The sequence below is a fragment of the Sander vitreus genome, chromosome 10, assembly GCF_031162955.1.
Source record: "Sander vitreus isolate 19-12246 chromosome 10, sanVit1, whole genome shotgun sequence".
Taxonomy (NCBI): Eukaryota; Metazoa; Chordata; class Actinopteri; order Perciformes; family Percidae; genus Sander; species Sander vitreus.
Window position 1 is genome coordinate 33,024,629 of NC_135864.1, and position 19,766 is coordinate 33,044,394.

At 44.1% G+C, this 19,766-nt stretch overlaps 1 protein-coding gene across 1 annotated transcript; it reads left to right on the plus strand.

The window, feature by feature from the left end:
* Positions 1-4,401: 4,401 nt before the first annotated feature.
* On the plus strand, positions 4,402-7,119 carry LOC144524757 (uncharacterized). Its single transcript, XM_078261218.1, has 2 exons — positions 4,402-4,707; positions 4,946-7,119. The coding sequence occupies exons 1-2, from the start codon at positions 4,539-4,541 to the stop codon at positions 5,623-5,625; spliced, it is 849 nt and encodes a 282-aa protein (XP_078117344.1). The 5' UTR covers positions 4,402-4,538; the 3' UTR covers positions 5,626-7,119.
* The last annotated feature ends 12,647 nt before the right edge of the window (positions 7,120-19,766 follow it).

The window sequence follows — 19,766 nt, forward strand, 5'->3', positions numbered from 1 at the left end:
CCTTTCAGGATTCATAAGAGTCCAACCCTGAGGACAAATAAAGGCTGATATTTACTTAAAGTCATAGCGCCCCCTAGTGGTAACAGGAAGTAGGCCTAAAAGTCAAGGTGCTATACTTTAACAAACTCCTCCTAGAGATTTCATCCGGCGGACTTCAAATTTGGTCTGTACCATCTCAACACCTTAAAGATGAAAAGTTATTAAAAGGAAAAGTTTTCGTCAAACGGTGTGGGCGTGGCATGGTGGCCATTTTGACTGTTTAGTGATGAACAAAGAAATTGTTGTAACTTGAGTGTATGTTGTCGTATCTGCCCAAAATTTCTCACGATTGACAAGGGTCCAGAAGGACATCTACAGGCCAATATTTACTTTTGGTCATAGAGCCCCCCGCTGGCAACAGGAAATGCACCTTATATGACAAACATCATCCGATTTACATGAAACTTATAATGTGTGGTCGACATGTGATACTGAGCTGCCCACTATACTTTAACCACGCCCACTTACTCAGGTCACGCCCCTTTCATAACATTTGAACTGTTTAAGGTAGAAGCTTGTGTGAGGTGTCATTGAACTCAGCAGAGAGTTCCTTCGTCATTGGTGATGGTTTGGCCCGCCCCCTATGCTTAAGCCACGCCCCTTTCATAACATTTGAACCGTTTAAGGTAGACCCTTGTGTGAGGTGTCATTGAACTCAGCAGAGAGTTCCTTCTTCATTGGTGATGGTTTGTCCCGCCCCCTATGTTTAAGCCACGCCCCCTTTTATAAATGCTGACCCATTTAAGGTAGAGTCTTGCGTGAGGTATCATTGAACTCAGCAGAGAGTTCCTTTTTAATTGGTGATGGTTTGACCCGCCCCCTATAATCTAGCCACGCCCCTTTTCACAGCTAATGAACTGTATGAGTCTTGTGTGAGGTATCAGTGCACTCAGCAGGGAGTTCCCTATTCATTGGTGACGATTTACGGTGTCTGAGTGCTGCGCAAATGCATGGTCACAAGAAGCGGCGTCCGCCAGTAACCCCGACGCGCGCAGCAGCGCGAGGGCCCGTCCATCGTTGCTTGCAGCTTTAATGTTATTTGTTTTTTCTACTCTACCATGTTTCAGAGGCAAATATTGTACTTTTTACTTCACTACATTATGTTACAGCTGTAGTAACTACATACTTTTAAGATTAAAACATGATAAACTTATAAGATATTAAAGAATAAAATTGCAGTAAATTGCAGCTCCCTTTGAATCCAGCACCTATACCACAGGTTTTGTGCTCCAACTTATTGAAGACCTATGGGTGTAATGGTACATCGATCTCGATCAATATATCTATTCAATCCTCAACGATCCAATATTATCGATACAAAATCAAATTATCGATACATATTGTCATTTTTAAGATGAGCTTTTATTTTGAAATTGCTGCTTTAGATTTATTATTTTTATAAGACTAGTTTGTTTTTAATTTGAATGTCTGGAACAGCTTAATGACATTTTTAAATCATATTTTAGTTGCTTTTTGTAAATATATAAAAATGTAACTGATAGTGTTAAAAAGGCTTATGTATCATCTCGCAGGCCCCTGAATTAAATCGAATCGAAATCATATTGTGGCAGACTTTGTGATATCAGTAAATATTAAAACTAGGGCTGTCAGCATTAACGCTGACAGCCCTCTGATGCTCTGAAACAGACGTTACAGGCAACAGAAACATTGCTGCACGTGACGCTAGTTAACACTATAGAGCTCTACAGTCCCGCCCCTCCTCTGAGAGACCTTGGGTTACGGAAGTAAATTTGCCATTCATTTCTCCCATTGACGTCTGGAAAAATCCATATATAAAGAGTTTTAGACCATGCCTTAGGCTAACCAGGTGGTACGTGACTCATAAGCATACAATGTATCATTTCGAGTAAAAAAACAAACAGAAAATCCCCAAAAAGTCAAAGGTACAAGACAGTGCACATACCGTCATCTCAGAGCGAAGGAACTACTCATCCCATAAACCACCGCGCACCACTGAACAAAAGAAGCTAACATTAGTTTAGCTAACAGCTAATTTGGCTAACCGCTAGCTGAGACAGCATGTAATAACTTTAAAAGACCCTCAAAATAAAACCTGAAAATAACCGTTAACATATATAACGGCTGTTACGTCAGCTGTAGACGGCTTTACCCAGCGTTTAGTTTGAGTTTACGTTATTTTAGACTGAATCAAGCTGTCAGCTAGCGGTTAGCCGAATTAGCTGTTAGCTAAACTAACATTAGCTTGTGTCGTAAATCCTCGTGACGGATCGTGCAGGCAGCACAGATCAGGTACTGACACCCCCCCTCCTCACTAGCATGAGTTCCACCAATCAGAGGCATCACTGTGGGATTGTGGGATTGTTCAGGATTGTGGGTAATGAAGTACTTATCCAAGACATCGCAAATAAAAGACATTTATCTCAAAACAAGGGTAGTGCCCCATGATTTGTGGCGTCTATATGAGCATATACAATCGCTGAGTCATGTCGGCATGCTGGTTTTAAGTCTACCATCGACGGTTGCGATTTTATGGCTTATACTCCAATTTGTCAATGGAGAAATTGCATTGTATTTTTACTTCCGGAACCCGCTGTGGACGGGACTGTTGAGCTCTATACTCGACAGCAGCTAACGTTAGCCTACCGCTAGCTAGTAGCTGGATTAAACACGGTTTCAACGCTGACAGCTAACGCTAGACGGTGTAAAGTTTGTCTGTATTTCACTGTAGAGGATTCAACACCGGGATGAAACAGACTGCAGCTGCTGTTGTCGGAAAAACACAGACAGTGCGTTCAATGAAACTGGTAATTTACAGCCTCGTGGTGCATTCAAAGTTGTTGTTAAATACCCTTTTCCCATCTGGTGGTTGTTTTTGTCATTCAACAGCTATTTACTAGTGAAATAAGTTATTGTTATAGTAATTACATTATTATTAAACATTTAATTTTGACGATATGGCCTTAGCAATAAACAAGCCATTCTTTAATGTCGCCAACTGTTTAGTACCCTTCTTTTTTTTAACTTTCTTAAAAAGTATCGGTTCAGGCACCGTTAAGGCACCGGTACTTGAAATTCAACGAGTAATCGCGATTAAGAAAATGTAATCGTTTGACAGCCCTATTTAAAACATTGTCCAAAGAATCAATATAATATCGTAAGGTGATAAAACGTGTGATTTACGCCCTAGTGGTTCCCAATGTTTTTGAGTATGACCCTCTATAAAGAGCTGTGTCTGGTGGAGACTTCTTGTTGTGTTTCAGAGGTCTATGAGTTCTCTCCAGTGTCTAACACAAAAGCGAAGGTGTGTCTTCTTTTACTTCTATCTCTAGCCCAATAATCATATCATGACTTACTTACTTACTCCTCTTCATCCCCTATGGGACATAAGGCTTCAATGAGCACTCTCTATTGCATTCGGTCCCTGGCAGCATGTTAGGCCTCTCCCCATGACAGGTTCATCTGTTCCCGCTCTTGTGTCACAGTTCTGCACCAGGTGGTTTTGGGCCTCCCAGGTTTTCTTTTGCCAGGTGGTGTCCATCTTAAGGCGACTTTTGTGATGCAGTCCTGCTCCATCCTCAACACATGTCTTAGCCATCTCAGGCGTCTGTGCGTAATCTCCTTGGTGATGCTCCAGCTTCCCATTTTCTTGTACAGTTCATTGTTGGAGATCTTATTAGGCCAAACGATCTGGCATATTCTTCAGAGGCATCCATTGTGAAACACTTCCATTTTCCTGATGTCTGTTTTGACAACTCGCCAGCTCTCTGAACCGTACAGCAGAACAGACTTTACATTGGAGTTATATAGGCGCATCTTCGTTTTAACGCTGTATTGTTTTGATCTCCAGATGAGACTGAGTTGGGAGAAGCCACCCTGAGCCTTTCCCAGCCTTGCTTTAATGTCTTTAGATGCCCCGCTGTCCTAGCTGATAAGACTGCCCACAAACTCATATCATATCACGACCATTCAGATTTCTCTTTTGATCCTTCAGAGAGGGCCTGACCCCTGGGTTGGGGACAACTAAATTACCTTACTGTACACCAGTTTGTACGTAGCATTTTGTAGTTGTAAGCTGTTTAAATGGGAGCTACTTAATGACCTTACTGTACATAAAATAGCTCCAACTTAACCAGCTTACAAATACAAAATGCTACGTACAAACTGGTGCATCAGTATAAACAATATAATAATGTAATATGTCATAATATATCAGTCAAAGGGGCATTACTTTTGACACATTAAAGGACTTTGATAAAGGTTTTCTCAGCATGTGTATAAATGTACTGTTCTCTTTTCTCTAAACTGTGATTTTCAGTTACATATTAATAAAGGAAGTATGTGGTGAGGGGTGGAGGGGCCAGTTCTCAGTTGCAGAAGTGAAACAAGCTAGTAGAACTTTACAATTACATATGCAATGACACTGTGCCATTTTCACTTAAGACTAAGCAATCATAGGACGCAAAGACGGGTACAAAGAGAGACAGAAAAGAAGAAGAGGAGGACGGTCATTCTGTGCCATGTTGGCTGAAGGTTTTCTCAGGGTGTTGTGTTACAGGGAGGAGAGAAAGTTTGCCACGGCTTCCAAGATTAAGAGATCGCAGACACACACTCCTGGTACAGATCAGTTCAGGAGTATTCTCTCCGAGTCCATCTCTACAGACCTACAGACAGATTCAGCTGAAGCAGGTAAACAGCCTTATTATCATACAAACCATATACTGTATGTGATCAGTTTAACCATGTGTACTGGTTTCGTATAGCGTTAACTTTACACGGTCTAGTTCACTTGCTTCTCTTTTACTAAGATTTTCTTGCTTTCTTAGATATAATCTCACTAATGCTTTTGTGCCAAATAGCAAAAATGTCAAACCAAACCAAATTAAGTTGAAAACATCCAAATCACCCGTTTACTTTCTGTAATCAGGTCCAAACCAGGAAGAACTAGACACCACCCAATTCCAGGCACTGAAAGTGGTGCCTCAAGGTCCTGTAGGCCTCTTGATCCCTGGGTGTCCACCTGACCCTACAGTTTTCCTAGACAGCTGTAGCCTCCTGGACCAGTACCCAGACCTGCAGGTGGCTGACTCAGGCCGCATCTCACACAACCCACTGAGAGCCACCATCCCCCAGCAAGGTTTTCACACTCAGCCTCTTGCCACGGAAGCCTGCCGTCACCCAGAATGGGCAACCCAACAGGGGCTACGAGGCGAGCCTGTCTTATCGATACCAGACCAGGGTTATCTGGTTATGGGGGCCAGTGTGAACAACAGCTTGGATCTACCCGGATCAGGCTTGGAGCCTATGTCTAACTCAGTGCTGAATGGGCTGCTAGAGAAACAGCTGGAAGAGGTGTACATGCAGCATCTGACTGACAACTTGGCTCGATGTAACTCCCACCTGGGGAACAGCCTCCTGCACGGCCTGGTGCCTCTGCCACACAGGCTGGGGCTGGACTCACTGGAGGACGGTCTGGAACAGGGATCAGGAGCGGACAGCGGAAAGAAGATTAGTTATCTGAGCACCCAGAACTTAGTTCCCTGCTCGTCCAACTTCAGCTCCCCTGTGCTGAGGATTTCAGAGGCTGAAAGTACTCATCTGCAATAAATGCAATCATGCACACTCCCTGCAAAGGGATTATGTTCTATTATGTGATGCTCAGCTAAAGGCTTGTTTTTTCTTCTGCACTTCTTAACCTTCAAGTTTACACATACCCACATGCAACTGAGATGTGAAAACAAGTGCAATTCATTAAATCAATTCATGCTTTTATTTTTATATACCTATATTTACAACATGTCTTTGTTTACTTGCTTGATGAAATGAAGCCTGGAATGTACCTGCGCTCATGTGCCATCTGCTGTTAGTTTTAGGAGCTACACCATCTTGTATTCAGAGTAATTTTGAAACAAAGTGTAATCCAGTGTAAGATTATAAATGTATACTGCACGTTGCAAAGGTGTGTCTTCTTTTACTTCTATCCCTAGCCCAATAATCATATCATGACTTACTTACTTACTCCTCTTCATCCCCTATGGGACATAAGGCTTCAATGAGCACTCTCTATTGCATTCGGTCCCTGGCAGCATGTTAGGCCTAGTTGCCTTGTAAATAGAGATGTAACCTGTAAATGAATCCATCTAGTCTAAATGAAGTAAAATAAGATTCCAATCAACATGTTTGTTTTTTAAGTGATATGTTGTATATAAGTCTCTCAATAATGTTTAGACATATATTAATTATATTAAATGGTTAAGGTGGGTTGACTTTAATGTGTATGATAAATTGGCATTTACTTACTTAAAAATTGGACATGAAGTGGATAACATTTTTTTCAAATGATATCCCCAAATCAGACAAACAGGGACAATGTAACACAACATGACAGCATCAGACAGTCAGAGTGTAATTTGTTTTAAAGATGTATAGTTTGTTTTGTTCTTGGCTTTTGAGGTGTTTCTGCTATGTTATATTAAGGTTAGTGTGTAGAATTGTGAAAACTTCACATAACTACAAATTGGACTTTCAAACTCACACGATGTTCTATGTTATGGTGTGCAGAGAGCACGAGTAATCTATTACTCAGGCTTCTGTGTGGTTATACCTACAACATAATGAATGAAAGCCTTCCTGCAGCCCATCACAGATAAACCTGGACGTTGTCACACCAGCACTGTGCTCTACCTCAGCCACGCCCACTACCCATTCTCCACTCAATCAGTCTCATCGTTCACTATCCCCAGCACTCCTCACCTGTTGCCTGTTTCAGCTCGTTAATCTACAAAACCCCTCTCCAGTCCTCAGTTGTTGTCTGGTCTCGTCTTTACGTGGCATATGGACTCCCTCAGTATTTTTGCTTCAGTGTGTTGCCTGATCTTCCAGTGTTTTGTCTCCTGTTAAGTTGATCTTCTGGGCTTTTGTACTACTAAGCTTGTTTGAGCAGTTTAACTAGAAGTCTCCTGAGTTTTTTTTGACACTGCCTTTGTCACCACTCTCCTTTGCGATCTCCTGTGTTTTATACCTCTTGGACCTTGTTTTTTGATACTGTTTTTGACTTTTGTTTGCCTGACAAGAACCTTCATTAAAAACATTTGGATATTATTCTTTGTCCTGAGTCCGTGACAGATGTAGACGTGTTCAGGCTGTTGAATTATGTTCAGGCTGTTGAATTAAACCTAGAGATCAGAGACAACTCCTCTGGCAAGGCTTATTTAACAGCCGACATTAGAACTTGTACAAGCCTACCAGGACAGTCACATTTTAAATTCAGTTCAACTTGATGTTAATGCTCTGATTTCCAAAAGTTACCAACAGTTATCCATGTGTACTTTACTCTCAAGTACATGAAGAATAGCACAAAGTTAATTCTGTGTCGGGGCTTTTGTTTCCCTTTAATGTGAGGCAATATGCTTGTCAGCAGTTACTACCCAGCCTTTTGTGTGGAGTTTTGACAGCTTCATACCTCACATCCATTGGTGTGTCAGTATGAAACCTGGAGACCTGTCCCACGGTCCAATAGTCCACATCACTGTAATATATGTATATCACTGTAGCACACTATAAATACTGTAAATGGTACAGATTATAAAATAAAAAGAATGAAAATGGGCATCTCTTACCCTATGAATTCCTGCTAAAATATCTAAGGATGTGTGATGATGGTGTGCTTTAGTGAAGAGCTGTGCATCACAACCTGGCAGGCTCCAACTATCCACCACGCATATGGGCTCATTAGCTGTCCCAAAGGCACCTGCAGCTCACAGTGAGCTCCAGCATGAACTGACAAAGCAATAGCCTGAAGATTTATGGTGCATTTACCTGCTTAAGGTTGATTTGTAACCTGTGAAGCACAAATCCTCACAGCTGGGCTTCATCTGTCCCTACATTGAAGGTAATGGTGATCCATCGACGTGCACTAACACACTTTGGAAGCTGCTTCACTGATCCGTGCAAAAAGATTAACAGATTTGAGTCGACAGGTTTTGTCTAATCAGGTTTATTTACATACAGCCTCTATCTAGAGAGTAGGGAATTGATATTTAAATTTCCAGGTTGTTTTCAACTATATATCTTAAAATAAATTACAAGCAAAGGAGGAGGAAAAAAATATTGTATCCCTGGGAGATGTATAAATCCAAGTTGAAACCCCCTCGGGGAAACTATAGTCTTGTACTTTTCATGCTGAAAAGCTGCTTCTGAACATTAAAAAGACAAGTACACTCAATGGAGTCGTCAATAATAGCTGAGTAGTAGGGGGAAAACTTTCAACTTTAAAGTGCTTCAGTAACATAATTATACAACAACCTTTTGTTTTACAGTTTAAGGAAGTTACCCTACATCATTTAGATACCATTGTACCTATAGGGCCTACACAAACAAACCCCCACAGGTGTGTTCACCTATTTAGACCCTTTTCTCAGGACTGTGTGTGCAGATACAGACTGCTTGATTCAATTAGTTGCTACTGTAAGTAATGTTATATTTACACAGGACATCATTCCTGTTTAAGGCCCACTGATTAGACCTCTGCACAGGTTGAAGTTGTGTAGATCTATGTGGGGAGTCCATGTATTACAGTCATAGGAATGGCAAAGGTGGAAGTTGTCCCACACTAGTCTACATCCACGACGTTCCACTTCCGGGATTGCTCCGGTGTCGCAGGAAATTCCGCCGGATGCCTGTCTTTTCAGCCGATGTCTGTTTCCTTCCGCTATCTTTGTGTTGTAGTTCTAAACTCCAGTGGATTTCTGAGGACTATGGTTAAAGGAAAACTCCGGGCAATTTTTACGTTAATCTTGATCGCTATACGTATGTGAGTACTGTCGATAGCAAAAAAAACGAGCCAAATCGGTGCTAGCAACATGGAGCTGCTGCAGCTAATGCTGAGAGCTCCCACTTAGCTAAAATGGCAGTTTTGGGGGCATAAGATAAAGAGTGCCTTTGTGCCTCTTAGCAGACACAAAATGCAATTAAAATGTCTGTGCAACATGAACAGGGCCCTTACACAACAAGATGCGTTTTCAACTCAGACATTGTTTAAATTCACCTACCCTGTTAGCTGCTAGCTGCCGTCTGGGATGAGTGAGTGTGTTCAGCCAGGCTTCAGTAATAATCATCACGCAGCAGTTCTGTGTGTATTTGTAGCATATATATCCATTTTGTATGCGATTCATCTGGCATTGCTGAATAGTAGTCTCTGCAGTGGTGAACTGTGTGTTAGTTGCCTTAGCCAGGCTAGCAGGCCCGACCGGCATTCTTCTACTTCCTTCCCAGCCTTCCCTGCCTGCCGCGGCCGACAATAATCCACACCGCTGGTCTGGTGGATGTCCTCCAGAGGACAGTTCATGCTTTTGCGGCGAAATTTTTGCGGCGAAAAAAGTTTATTTCCCCCTCAAAAATAGGTAATTGAGCACTGTAGTGGTTATGATCATATCAGTGACTATGTAACTACATGGAAATGGGCCAAATGATGCCTGTTTCTTGTAAAGTAATAGCGCCAGACCAGCGGGCGCCTGTGGATTGTTGTCGGCCGCGGCAGGCGGGAAAGGCGGGGAGGAAGTAGAAGAATGCCGGTCGGGCCTACTAGCCTGGCTAAGGCAACTAACACACAGTTCGCCACTGCAGAGACTACTATTCAGCAACGCCAGATGGATCGCACACAAAATGGATATATATGCTACAAATACACACAGAACTGCTGCGTGATGATTATTACCAAAGCCTGGCTGAACACACTCACTCATCCCAGACGGCAGCTAGCAGCTAACAGGGTAGGTGAATTTAAACAATGTCTGAGTTGAAAACGCATCTTGTTGTGTAAGGGCCCTGTTCATGTTGCACAGACATTTTAATTGCATTTTGTGTCTGCTAAGAGGCACAAAGGCACTCTTTATCTTATGCCCCCAAAACTGCCGTTTTAGCGAAGTGGGAGCTCTCGGCATTAGCTGCAGCAGCTCCATGTTGCTAGCACCGATTTGGCTCGTTTTTTTTGCTATCGACAGTACTCACATACGTATAGCGATCAAGATTAATGTAAAAATTGCCCGGAGTTCTCCTTTAACTGCTCCTCAGATCTCTGCACGACTAAAACTACTTTTGAACGTACACATGTTCCACCAAAACAAGTTCCTTCCCGAGGCTATTTTGCAGAGGCACCGTGGCTCCGTCCGGCGCTTAGCACCACCCAAGACGATTGTGATTGGTTTAAAGAATACCAATAAACCAGAGCACGTTTTTCTCCCGTCCCGGAATGCTGTGTGGACTAGCCAGACCCTCAAGCCAGACCCGCAATGCGAGTCTACTCCCATCCTAACAGGTGCCTCGCAACTAAAAGACGAGTGAGGGAGATATCCATTGGCCACTTTTTCACAGAAGACATTTTGACATGTCACAATGTCGGAAAAGCACAGGTATGAGATCAAATTGCAAATTTAAAACAGAAAATGAACTGAACATAAAGGGTCTAATCGAGGTCCCGCAGAGAGACGAGCTAACATTATGTTAGCTTCGCAGAGGGCCCCAGAAATGGAGACGATGTCATATTCAGTGTGAACTTTTTTAAGTGTTCAGACCTCCAACTGGGCTGAAGAAAATCAGAAAGCACTTCCACCTCAGTCAAAGCTATCTATTCTAGAGGTTGCACAGCTTCAAATCCAAATGTTTAGAAGTGTGGTGTAGACCAATCATCAACACACGCTAAAATATATTACTGTCTATACATGTTCTAGAGTTGTAGACGTTTTCACTACAAATACAGAGGCACAATTACAGTTACACAACGAACAGAATATAACCTTATGAATAACAATATTTACTCAGGTTCAAAGCATTGCAGCATCACATTTGTCATATGGGGGAGAGCACAGTTGTTACCATTGCTCTGTTTCAATAAAGAGTCCCAGTAAGACCTTCCTGCAATCGTTATTCTTGTTTCTAATTACATCTGCAATTATCCTGAGATGTCAAAATGTCTGCCAAAAAGCTGTATTAGAAAAGATTGTCTAAGATTAGGTAAGTGGTTAACCTCTCCATTGGATAACAAAGACAAAGCAAGTAATGCCAGAGGATTGACTTTTCCCACTGTGGCATCCCGAGTTGTTTCCTATTTCATGAGGTTTTCTGAAAGCACTGAGGTGCTCCGGAAAACTGGGTAATTCTTAGCAGGTTATTGGTTCATTCATGCTAGAGACGAAATTGGACAAAGAAGATGGAGATGGATTGGGCACACCCTTCGTAAACCAATGTCGAATACCACCAGACAGGCTCTGACATGGAACCCCCAGGGGAAGAGAAAGAGAGGTCGGCCTAGAAAACACCTGGCAGAGGGAGTTTCAGACAGATATCAAAAAGATGGGATATACTATGTTATATGTTGATTGACTTGGAGGCAGCCACATCTGGCTGTAGATGTTTTGCCCGATGTGTTTAGGATTGTGGTTGACTTTGAGGGATTTGCTGTTTCAGTTGTTTTATGTTTTTGTGAATTTTTGTGTTTGTATGTACTGTCTGTATGATTGTACTGCTGCCTGTCTTGGCCAGGACACTCTTGAAAAAGAGATTTTTAATCTCAATGAGTCTGTTCCTGGTTAAATAAAGGTAAAATAAAAAATGAAAATAAAATACCTGGTCACAGATAGAAAAGAAAGCCAGTGACCGAGTTCTCTGGAGGTCCTTTGTCGACGGCCTATACCCCCCAAGGGGTGTCAGGCATAAGTAAGTTAAGTATTGGTTCATTCATAATTCCTGATGATTAGGCTATAAAACAGATTTTAGACAAACACAGGTCCAGTATGTTCTTTAGGACTATACAACATGCAACAACTTTCCAAAAGCAGCAACAGATTTTCAAACAGAAGAAAAATGAATATTTTCACATGCCATCTGTTTGAAATTTCAGAAAAGGGAAAGAGTCACACAAGCTTGCACGTGCAACATATGTTTTGTATTAACCACATTTTTTGTGTGTGTAAGATGAACAGTACAAGGAAGCTCTTGCTTTGTTAACTATGGTTAATTATACAGCCTTATTCTGCTACTGGTCCTTATGTTGGCCGTGATGTTGGCGTCATCGCGGTACAGGCCTGCTAATGCATGTACCAAGACAGGAATTTGGTTTCTAAATGTATTCTTTTTTCTTTTTTCTAATTTTGTTCATTTTATTTTTTTAATTTAACCTTTATTTATTCAGGGGAGCCTCTCTTTTGCAGGAACGCCCTGATCACATTCACACAGTTGCACACATTCACACCAGCTGATCTGCTGGCAACTGAGCAGCTCCACTGGAGCGGTTGGGGTTAAGGGTCCTTGCTCAAGGGCACCTCAGTGGTATTAATGAGGGAGGGACTCTTTCACTTTCCCAACCAGATTTTATCCTCCCGGTCACAAGCTCTCTTCTCTAACCTCTAGGCCACCACTGCCTGTCATAATATTGTAAATCAATAAACACTTGCTGTTCTATTATACACATCTTCTCCTCTGGCCTCTTCTTTACCGGCGTAGCTTCCTACATGGCTCGACCAATGACCCGAGCTGAGACAGAGCAGAGAAAAAGGCAGACAAGCAGAGGCAGAGTGTAAAAAAAACCCGTCTGGACGCGCAATGGGAAGTAAAAAGATACCACAAAAGAGGTGCTGAAACCCAACGAAAAGGAACGTTATGAGAGGTGGGTGGCTAAACATGGCCCAAGAGTCCCTGCCTCTTTACCAGTGAGTCACAGTCAGTGAGTGTCTATCTATCAGTGGTGGAAGAAGTATTCAGATCCTTTACTTAAGTAAAAGTTCTAATACCACGCTGTAAACCCCCCCCACACACACGCCCTCCGCCCTCCTCCACACAGTTGCTAGTAGCCAAGGAGGACACGGAGGATTACAAAAACATGATGGACTCTTCAGAAGAGGTCATCATCTTCACTCGAGTGTCTGCGCGAAAGTCACCGGACGATACAATCTTCTGAACATAGTCATGCTGAGAGACACAGAGAGAGTTGTGTGGAGCTGATTGTATTTTATAAACTACATGTGTTTTGTGTGCACAAATCTTAATTTGTAAAGCAACTAGTAACTAAAGCTGTCAGATGAATGTAATGGAGTAAAAAGTACAATATTTCTCTCTGAAATGTAGCGGAGTAGAAGTAGAAAGTGGCATGAAAAGAAAAGACTCAAGTAAAGTACAAGTACCTCAACATTTGTACTTAAAGGTACATTGTGTAGGAATTTCTCTCATCTAGCGGTGAAATTGTATTTTGCATTCAAATGAATAGTGCTCTCTAGCGCCGCTTTTTCAAATGCGTGTTGCATCTACGGTAGCCAAGTATGTACCAAGGAGCTATTCATCAAGTTTTATTTCGGGGTGATGAGGTTCATTATTTCAAACAAACATTGAATCATTAGTGTGAGCGTGTGTAAGTTATTTAGACCGTAACATTGACTTACCTGTCGAGAAGAAAGCCGGCAACTTCAGCGTCCCTTTGAAAGTCTTTCTCCTTCATTAGCTCTTTCCATCTGGGAAAGGCTACCCCGATGTTTACCCCCGTGTCACGTTGCCTTTTTAATTCCCTTTTTCGCTTTTTTGGCGACGAGGATCCCTTCTCCTGTGTCTCGGCATAAGTATGATCCTCCATTATGAACTAAAGTGCAGTGACCAGCGCCTCTCACTGATCTCCTTCTCCGTTTCAGCTGGTTTCAGTCACGTGACGCTGGCTCTGAATGAAAACGCGTTGCTAGTGCTCCATGTCCCTCTCAGCCATTATAGTTTTTCAAAATGGAGGAACGACATGGAAACCTTCTTGGACTTACCCGTCCAATGTAAATACAGAGAAGAAATTCTTTGCTTACGAGGATCAGTCAGATATGTGATGGTTTTTTCACTCTAAATTAGAAGGAACAGCTGGATGGAGACAGATAACTTTGTCAAGCAGCACTTTACTGTTCTTCACACTTTATCAGCTCCACAACAACAACACTTCCTCGTTTTACTTAATCACATGTAGCTGAACTAACCAATCAGACGCTAGCAGAACTTAGACTCAGGTAAATGTGAGGAAAACCACCGAGGTAGATTCATAATGGCTGATTTAAATAATTAAACATGTAAATATGCAAGTAAATATATAAATAAACTCAAATATATCAATTAACTTGTAAATCTTACACACTCATCACCACACATCCTGCTCTCTGTATATAAAGATACATTGTGTATATGTATATATATATATATAGTATATGTGGAGTTTGCATGTTCTCCCCATGGCTGCATGGGTTTCCTCCCACAGTTCAAACTGGACATTTAGGTTCATTGGCAATCATAACTATGACATCATGGGTTTTCCTTAATTCAAACTGAATCCTGTCCCAGCATCTCTCTCTGTGTGAACAGTGTCTCTGAGTTTGGCCTCTTGTGTGTATGTATTTATAAATGGTCCTATTTTATGGACTGATTGTCTGAATGGTTTGTTTTTAGCTCTTTTATTAGATAACATGTTTTAACTTATACAGTAAGTATTTATTTCTGTTTTATTAATTTGCACTGCCTTCTCCGGGAACCATCACCTTATCGTGGTGGAGAGGTTTGTGTGTCCCTATGAACCTGAGGGCTGTGTTGTCTGGAGCTTTGTGCTCCTGGTAGGGTCTCCCAAGGCAAAGTGGTCTCAGGTGAGGGGCCAGACAAAGAATGGTTCAAAAATCCTATGAAAAATCGAGGAAGGGATGAAGTGACCCTGCCCGGAGGAAGCCCGGGGCCCCCGTCTGGAGCCAGGCCCAGATGGAGGGCTCGTCAGCGAGCGTCTGGTGGCCGGGTTTGCCACGGAGCCCGGTCGGGCACAGCCCGAAAAAGCTACGTGGCGGACATCCCTCCATCCCATGGGCCCACCACCTGTGGGAGGAACCGCTGGGGTCGGGTGCGCTGCCACATGGGTGGCAGTGAAGGTCAGGGGCCTCGACGGACCAGACCCGGGCAGCAGAGGCTGGCTCTGGGGACGTGGAATGTCACCTCTCTGTGGGGGGAAGGAGCCGGAACTTGTGCGGGAGGTGGAGCGCCACCGGTTAGATCTGGTGGGGCTTACCTCTACGCACAGTCTTGGTTCTGGAACCATACTCCTGGATAGGGGTTGGACTCTTTTCTTCTCCGGAGTTGCCCAGGGTGTGAGGCGCCGGGCGGGTGTGGGGATACTCACAAGCCCCCCGGCTGAGCGCCGCTACGTTGGAGTTTAACCCGGTGGACGAGAGGGTCGCCTCCCTACGCCTGCGGGTTGTGGGGGGAAAACTCTGACTGTTGTTTGTGCATATGCACCAAACAAGAGTTCAGAGTATTCGGCCTTCTTGGAGACCTTGAGTGGAGTCCTGCATGGGGGCTCCAGTCGGGGACTCCATAGTTCTGCTGGGGGGACTTCAACGCGCACGTGGGTAATGATGGAGACACATGGAGAGGCGTGATTGGGAGGAACGGCCTCCCTGATCTAAACCAGAGTGGTTGTTTGTTGTTGGACTTCTGTGCTAGTCATGGATTGTCTATAACGAACACCATGTTCGAACATAGGGATGCTCATAAGTGTACTTGGTACCAGAGCACCCTAGGCCAAAGGTCAATGATCGATTTTATAATCGTTTCATCTGATCTGAGGCCATATGTTTTGGACACTCGGGTGAAGAGAGGGGCGGAGCTGTCAACCGATCACCATCTGGTGGTGAGTTGGGTCAGGGGTGGGGGAAGACTCTGGACAGACCTGGTAAGCCCAAACGGGTAGTGCGGGTAAATTGGGAACGTCTGGAGGAGGCCCCTGTCCGACAGACTTTCAACTCACACCTCCGGCGGAGCTTTTCGTGCATCCCTGTGGAGGCTGGGGGGCATTGAACCTGAGTGGACAATGTTCAAAGTTTCCATTGCTGAAGCTGCGGTGAGGAGCTGTGGTCTTAGGGTCTTAGGTGCCTCAAGGGGCGGTAACCCACGAACACCGTGGTGGACACCGGTGGTCAGGGAAGCCGTCCGATTGAAGAAGGAGTCTTTCCGGGATATGTTATCCCAGACGACTCCGGAGGCAGTTGCAAGGTACCGAAGGGCTCGAAGGGCTGCAGCCTCTGCCGTGAAAGAGGCAAAGCAGCGTGTGTGGGAGAAGTTCGGAGAAGACATGGAGAAGGACTTTCGGTCGGCACCAAGGTACTTCTGAAAACCGTTCGCCACCTCAGGAGGGGGGAAGCGGGGAACCATCCAAGCTGTGTACAGTAAGGATGGGACGCTGTTGACCTCAACTGAGGAGGTAATAGGGCGGTGGAAGGAGCACTTTGAGGAACTCCTAAATCCGACTAATACGCCTCTATGGTAGAGGCAGAGCTGGAGGATGAGGGGGGGATTGGCATCAATTTCCCTGGTGGAGGTTGCTGAGGTAGTTAAACAACTCCACAGTGGCAAAGCCCCAGGAATTGATGAGATCCGTCCAGAAATGCTTAAAGCTCTGGGTGTGGAGGGGTTGTCTTGGTTGACACGCCTCTTCAACATTGCATGGAAGTCTGGGACGGTGCCTAAGGAGTGGCAGACCGGGGTGGTGGTTCCCCTTTTTAAAAAAGGGGGGACCAGAGGGTGTGTGCCAATTACAGGGGTATCACACTTCTCAGCCTCCCGGTAAAGTCTACTCCAAGGTGCTGGAAAGGAGGGTTCGGTCGATAGTCGAATCTCAGGTTGAAGAGGAACAATGCGGATTCCGTCCCTGGTCGTGGAACAACGGACCAGATCTTTACTCGCAAGGATCCTGGAGGGAGCCTGGGAGTATGCCCAACCAGTCTACATGTGTTTTGTGGATCTGGAGAAGGCGTATGACCGGGTGCCCCGGGAGATACTGTGGGAGGTGCTGCGGGAGTACAGGGTGAGGGGGTCCCTTCTCAGGGCCATCCAATCTCTGTACGACCAAAGCGAGAGCTGTGTCCGGGTTCTCGGCAGTAAGTCGGACTCGCTTTCAGGTGAGAGTTGGCCTCCGCCAGGGCTGCGCTTTGTCACCAATCCTGTTTGTAGTATTTATGGACAGGATATCGAGGCGTAGTCGGGGTGGAGAGGGGTTGCAGTTCGGTGGGCTGGGGATCTCATCGCTGCTTTTTGCAGATGATGTGGTCCTGATGGCATCATCGGCCTGTGACCTTCAGCACTCACTGGATCGGTTCGCAGCCGAGTGTGAAGCGGCTGGGATGAGGATCAGCACCTCTAAATCGGAGGCCATGGTTCTCAGCAGGAAACCGATGGAGTGCCTTCTCCAGGTAGGGAATGAGTCCTTACCCCAAGTGAAGGAGTTCAAGTACCTTGGGGTCTTGTTCAGCGAGTGAGGGGACAATGGAGCGGGAGATTGGTCGGAGAATCGGCACAGCAGGTGCGGTATTACATTCAATTTATCGCACCGTTAGACGAAAAAGAGAGCTGAGCCAGAAGGCAAAGCTCTCAATCTACCGGTCAGTTTTTTGTTCCTACCCTCACCTATGGTCATGAAGGCTGGGTCATGACCGAAAAGAACAAGATCCAGGGTACAAGCGGCCGAAATGGGTTTCCTCAGGAGGGTAGCTGGCGTCTCCCTTAGAGATAGGGTGAGAAGCTCAGTTATCCGTGAGGAGCTCGGAGTAGAGCCGCTGCTCCTTTGCGTCGAAAGGAGCCAGTTGAGGTGGTTCGGGCATCTGGTAAGGATGCCCCCTGGGCGCCTCCCTAGGGAGGTGTTCCAGGCACGTCCAGCTGGGAGGAGGCCTCGGGGGAGACCCAGGACTAGGTGGAGGGATTATATCTCTAACCTGGCCTGGGAACGCCTCGGGATCCCCCAGTCGGAGCTGGTTAATGTGGCCCGGGAAAGGGAAGTTTGGGGTCCCCTGCTGGAGCTGCTACCCCCGCGACCCGACCCCGGATAAGCGGATGAAGATGGATGGATGGATGGATGGATAATTTGCACTGCGACTGATGAGAAACAACTTTTCGTTTCTTCTGAATATGCAAGTACTCTAGTACTACTAGTATTTGTCATTGTTAAATGACAAATAAAGTGAATTGAATTGTATGTGCAGTCTGTCCTCCTGCAGGTCTGTCTCTGTGGTACAGAAGAGGCTCAGTGGTCCAGGTTCTTGGTAGCACCTGGAAGTTGCTCTATGTCTCCTCAGATCCACAGTCTTCAATTCAAACACTTTGATATATTGCCTCAACCTCTCACTTACTACATTTAAGATGTATACAATATTTGCTATTTTGATATATACAACACATATTTTATGTCTGTCTGTCCTGGAAAAAAACCCTCTCCTCTTCCTGAGGTTTCTACACTCTTTTTTCTTTGTGGAAATTGTCCTTATCCGAATCAAGGGTCGAAGACACTGGTTCCAAACCTGGAGGTCCCGACCCCCACTAGGGGTTACCAAAGTTTCATTTAAATATACAATTGGCCTATATCTCAATTTTTAATCACTTTTAAAATACTTCTATACAATCTACTCATATAGGATAGCAATGTGTTTGTTGATGCACATAACTGTAAAAAAATTCATTCATTCATACTGACAGGAATCCCCTGTTCACTGGTACATAATAACATTGACATAGAACTTTTTATTTTATACTTATTTAAGTCATATGAAAATAAAATGTGAAATATTCTGTGTAATATGACCCTTCACAAGCACACACACAGGTTTGAGCTATTTATGATGATTGTAGTTGTGTTTGTCTTTGTCTTCAATGGCCCTGTGTGGTATCAATAAAGTACATTTTATCTTAACTTTTTTTTTCTCTGAAAATAGGCAATTGGAATACATGATATTAGATATTAGATATTGGGAACTTGTAAGGAGCATTATCATTTCAATGACTAAAGACATCAGTTACATGCAAAATAAAATAATCAATAGATTAATTGATAGCTGTTATTAGCAGACCTAATGAGAGCCTTTCATGCTAAACAAAAAAAGGAAATCATGAAAGGCTCTCCCAAGTCCACTAAAGTAGGTTTCAGACTTGAGTGTATCGTTGTGTACATCGTCCCAACTAATTTTACAATGTTTCAGGTAAGATGATTGTATCTGAAATATTGATTTTGATTTGCCCGTTCTCTAAGGTCTAATATGTTTAATTTATTAACTGTTTCTCGCACGCGGCTTAGATTGTGGTCTGTCTTTTAATATGTATCATATTGTATGTTTATGTAAAGCACTTTGTGATTTATGACTTTTATCTGTAAAAAGCGCTATTTAAATACATTTTACTTACTTATGTGGGTGTTATTTGTAATGTGTTGATGGTAGTATTGTCCTCCTAAACCAGTCAAAAAATGGTGTCCCCACCTTAGCGAGTAATTGTGTGTGTGTGTGTGTGTGTGTGTGTGTGTGTGTGTGTGTGTGTGTGTGTGTGTGTGTGTTGAGCTCTGTACTGCTGGTTGGATATCATTGCTAGCTCAGGGATTCCTGTGCACATTAGTTGCTGCATGAGTTGTGGACTTGTTGTTTTGTGTGTGTACATGTGTGCATATATGTGTGTGTGTGTGTGTGTGTGTGTGTGTGTGTGTGCTGCTCGCCCTCCCTTTATCTCCATAACCCCTGTCCTATTCTCTCCCTGTCCCTCTCTCCTGTTGTCCCAGCATGGCTGCAGGATGGCTGCCCTGTGGACTCTCTCTCTGCTGCTCTCTGCCTGCCTGTTTTGGCCTGCATGTTTGGTCCTGACTCCCCCAGCTGAGCTCCCACAGCCCCACAACCTGCCCCCCTCACTGGGCTTCAACAGCAGCGATGGCAGTCTGTCTGTGG

Coding starts and splice junctions, on each gene's coding strand:
- LOC144524757 (XM_078261218.1), top strand. CDS start 4,539: ATGTTGGCTGAAGGTTTTCTCAGGGTGTTGTGTTACAGGGAGGAGAGA. Junction 4,708..4,945: donor GACAGATTCAGCTGAAGCAG/GTAAACAGCCTT, acceptor TTCTGTAATCAG/GTCCAAACCAGGAAGAACTA.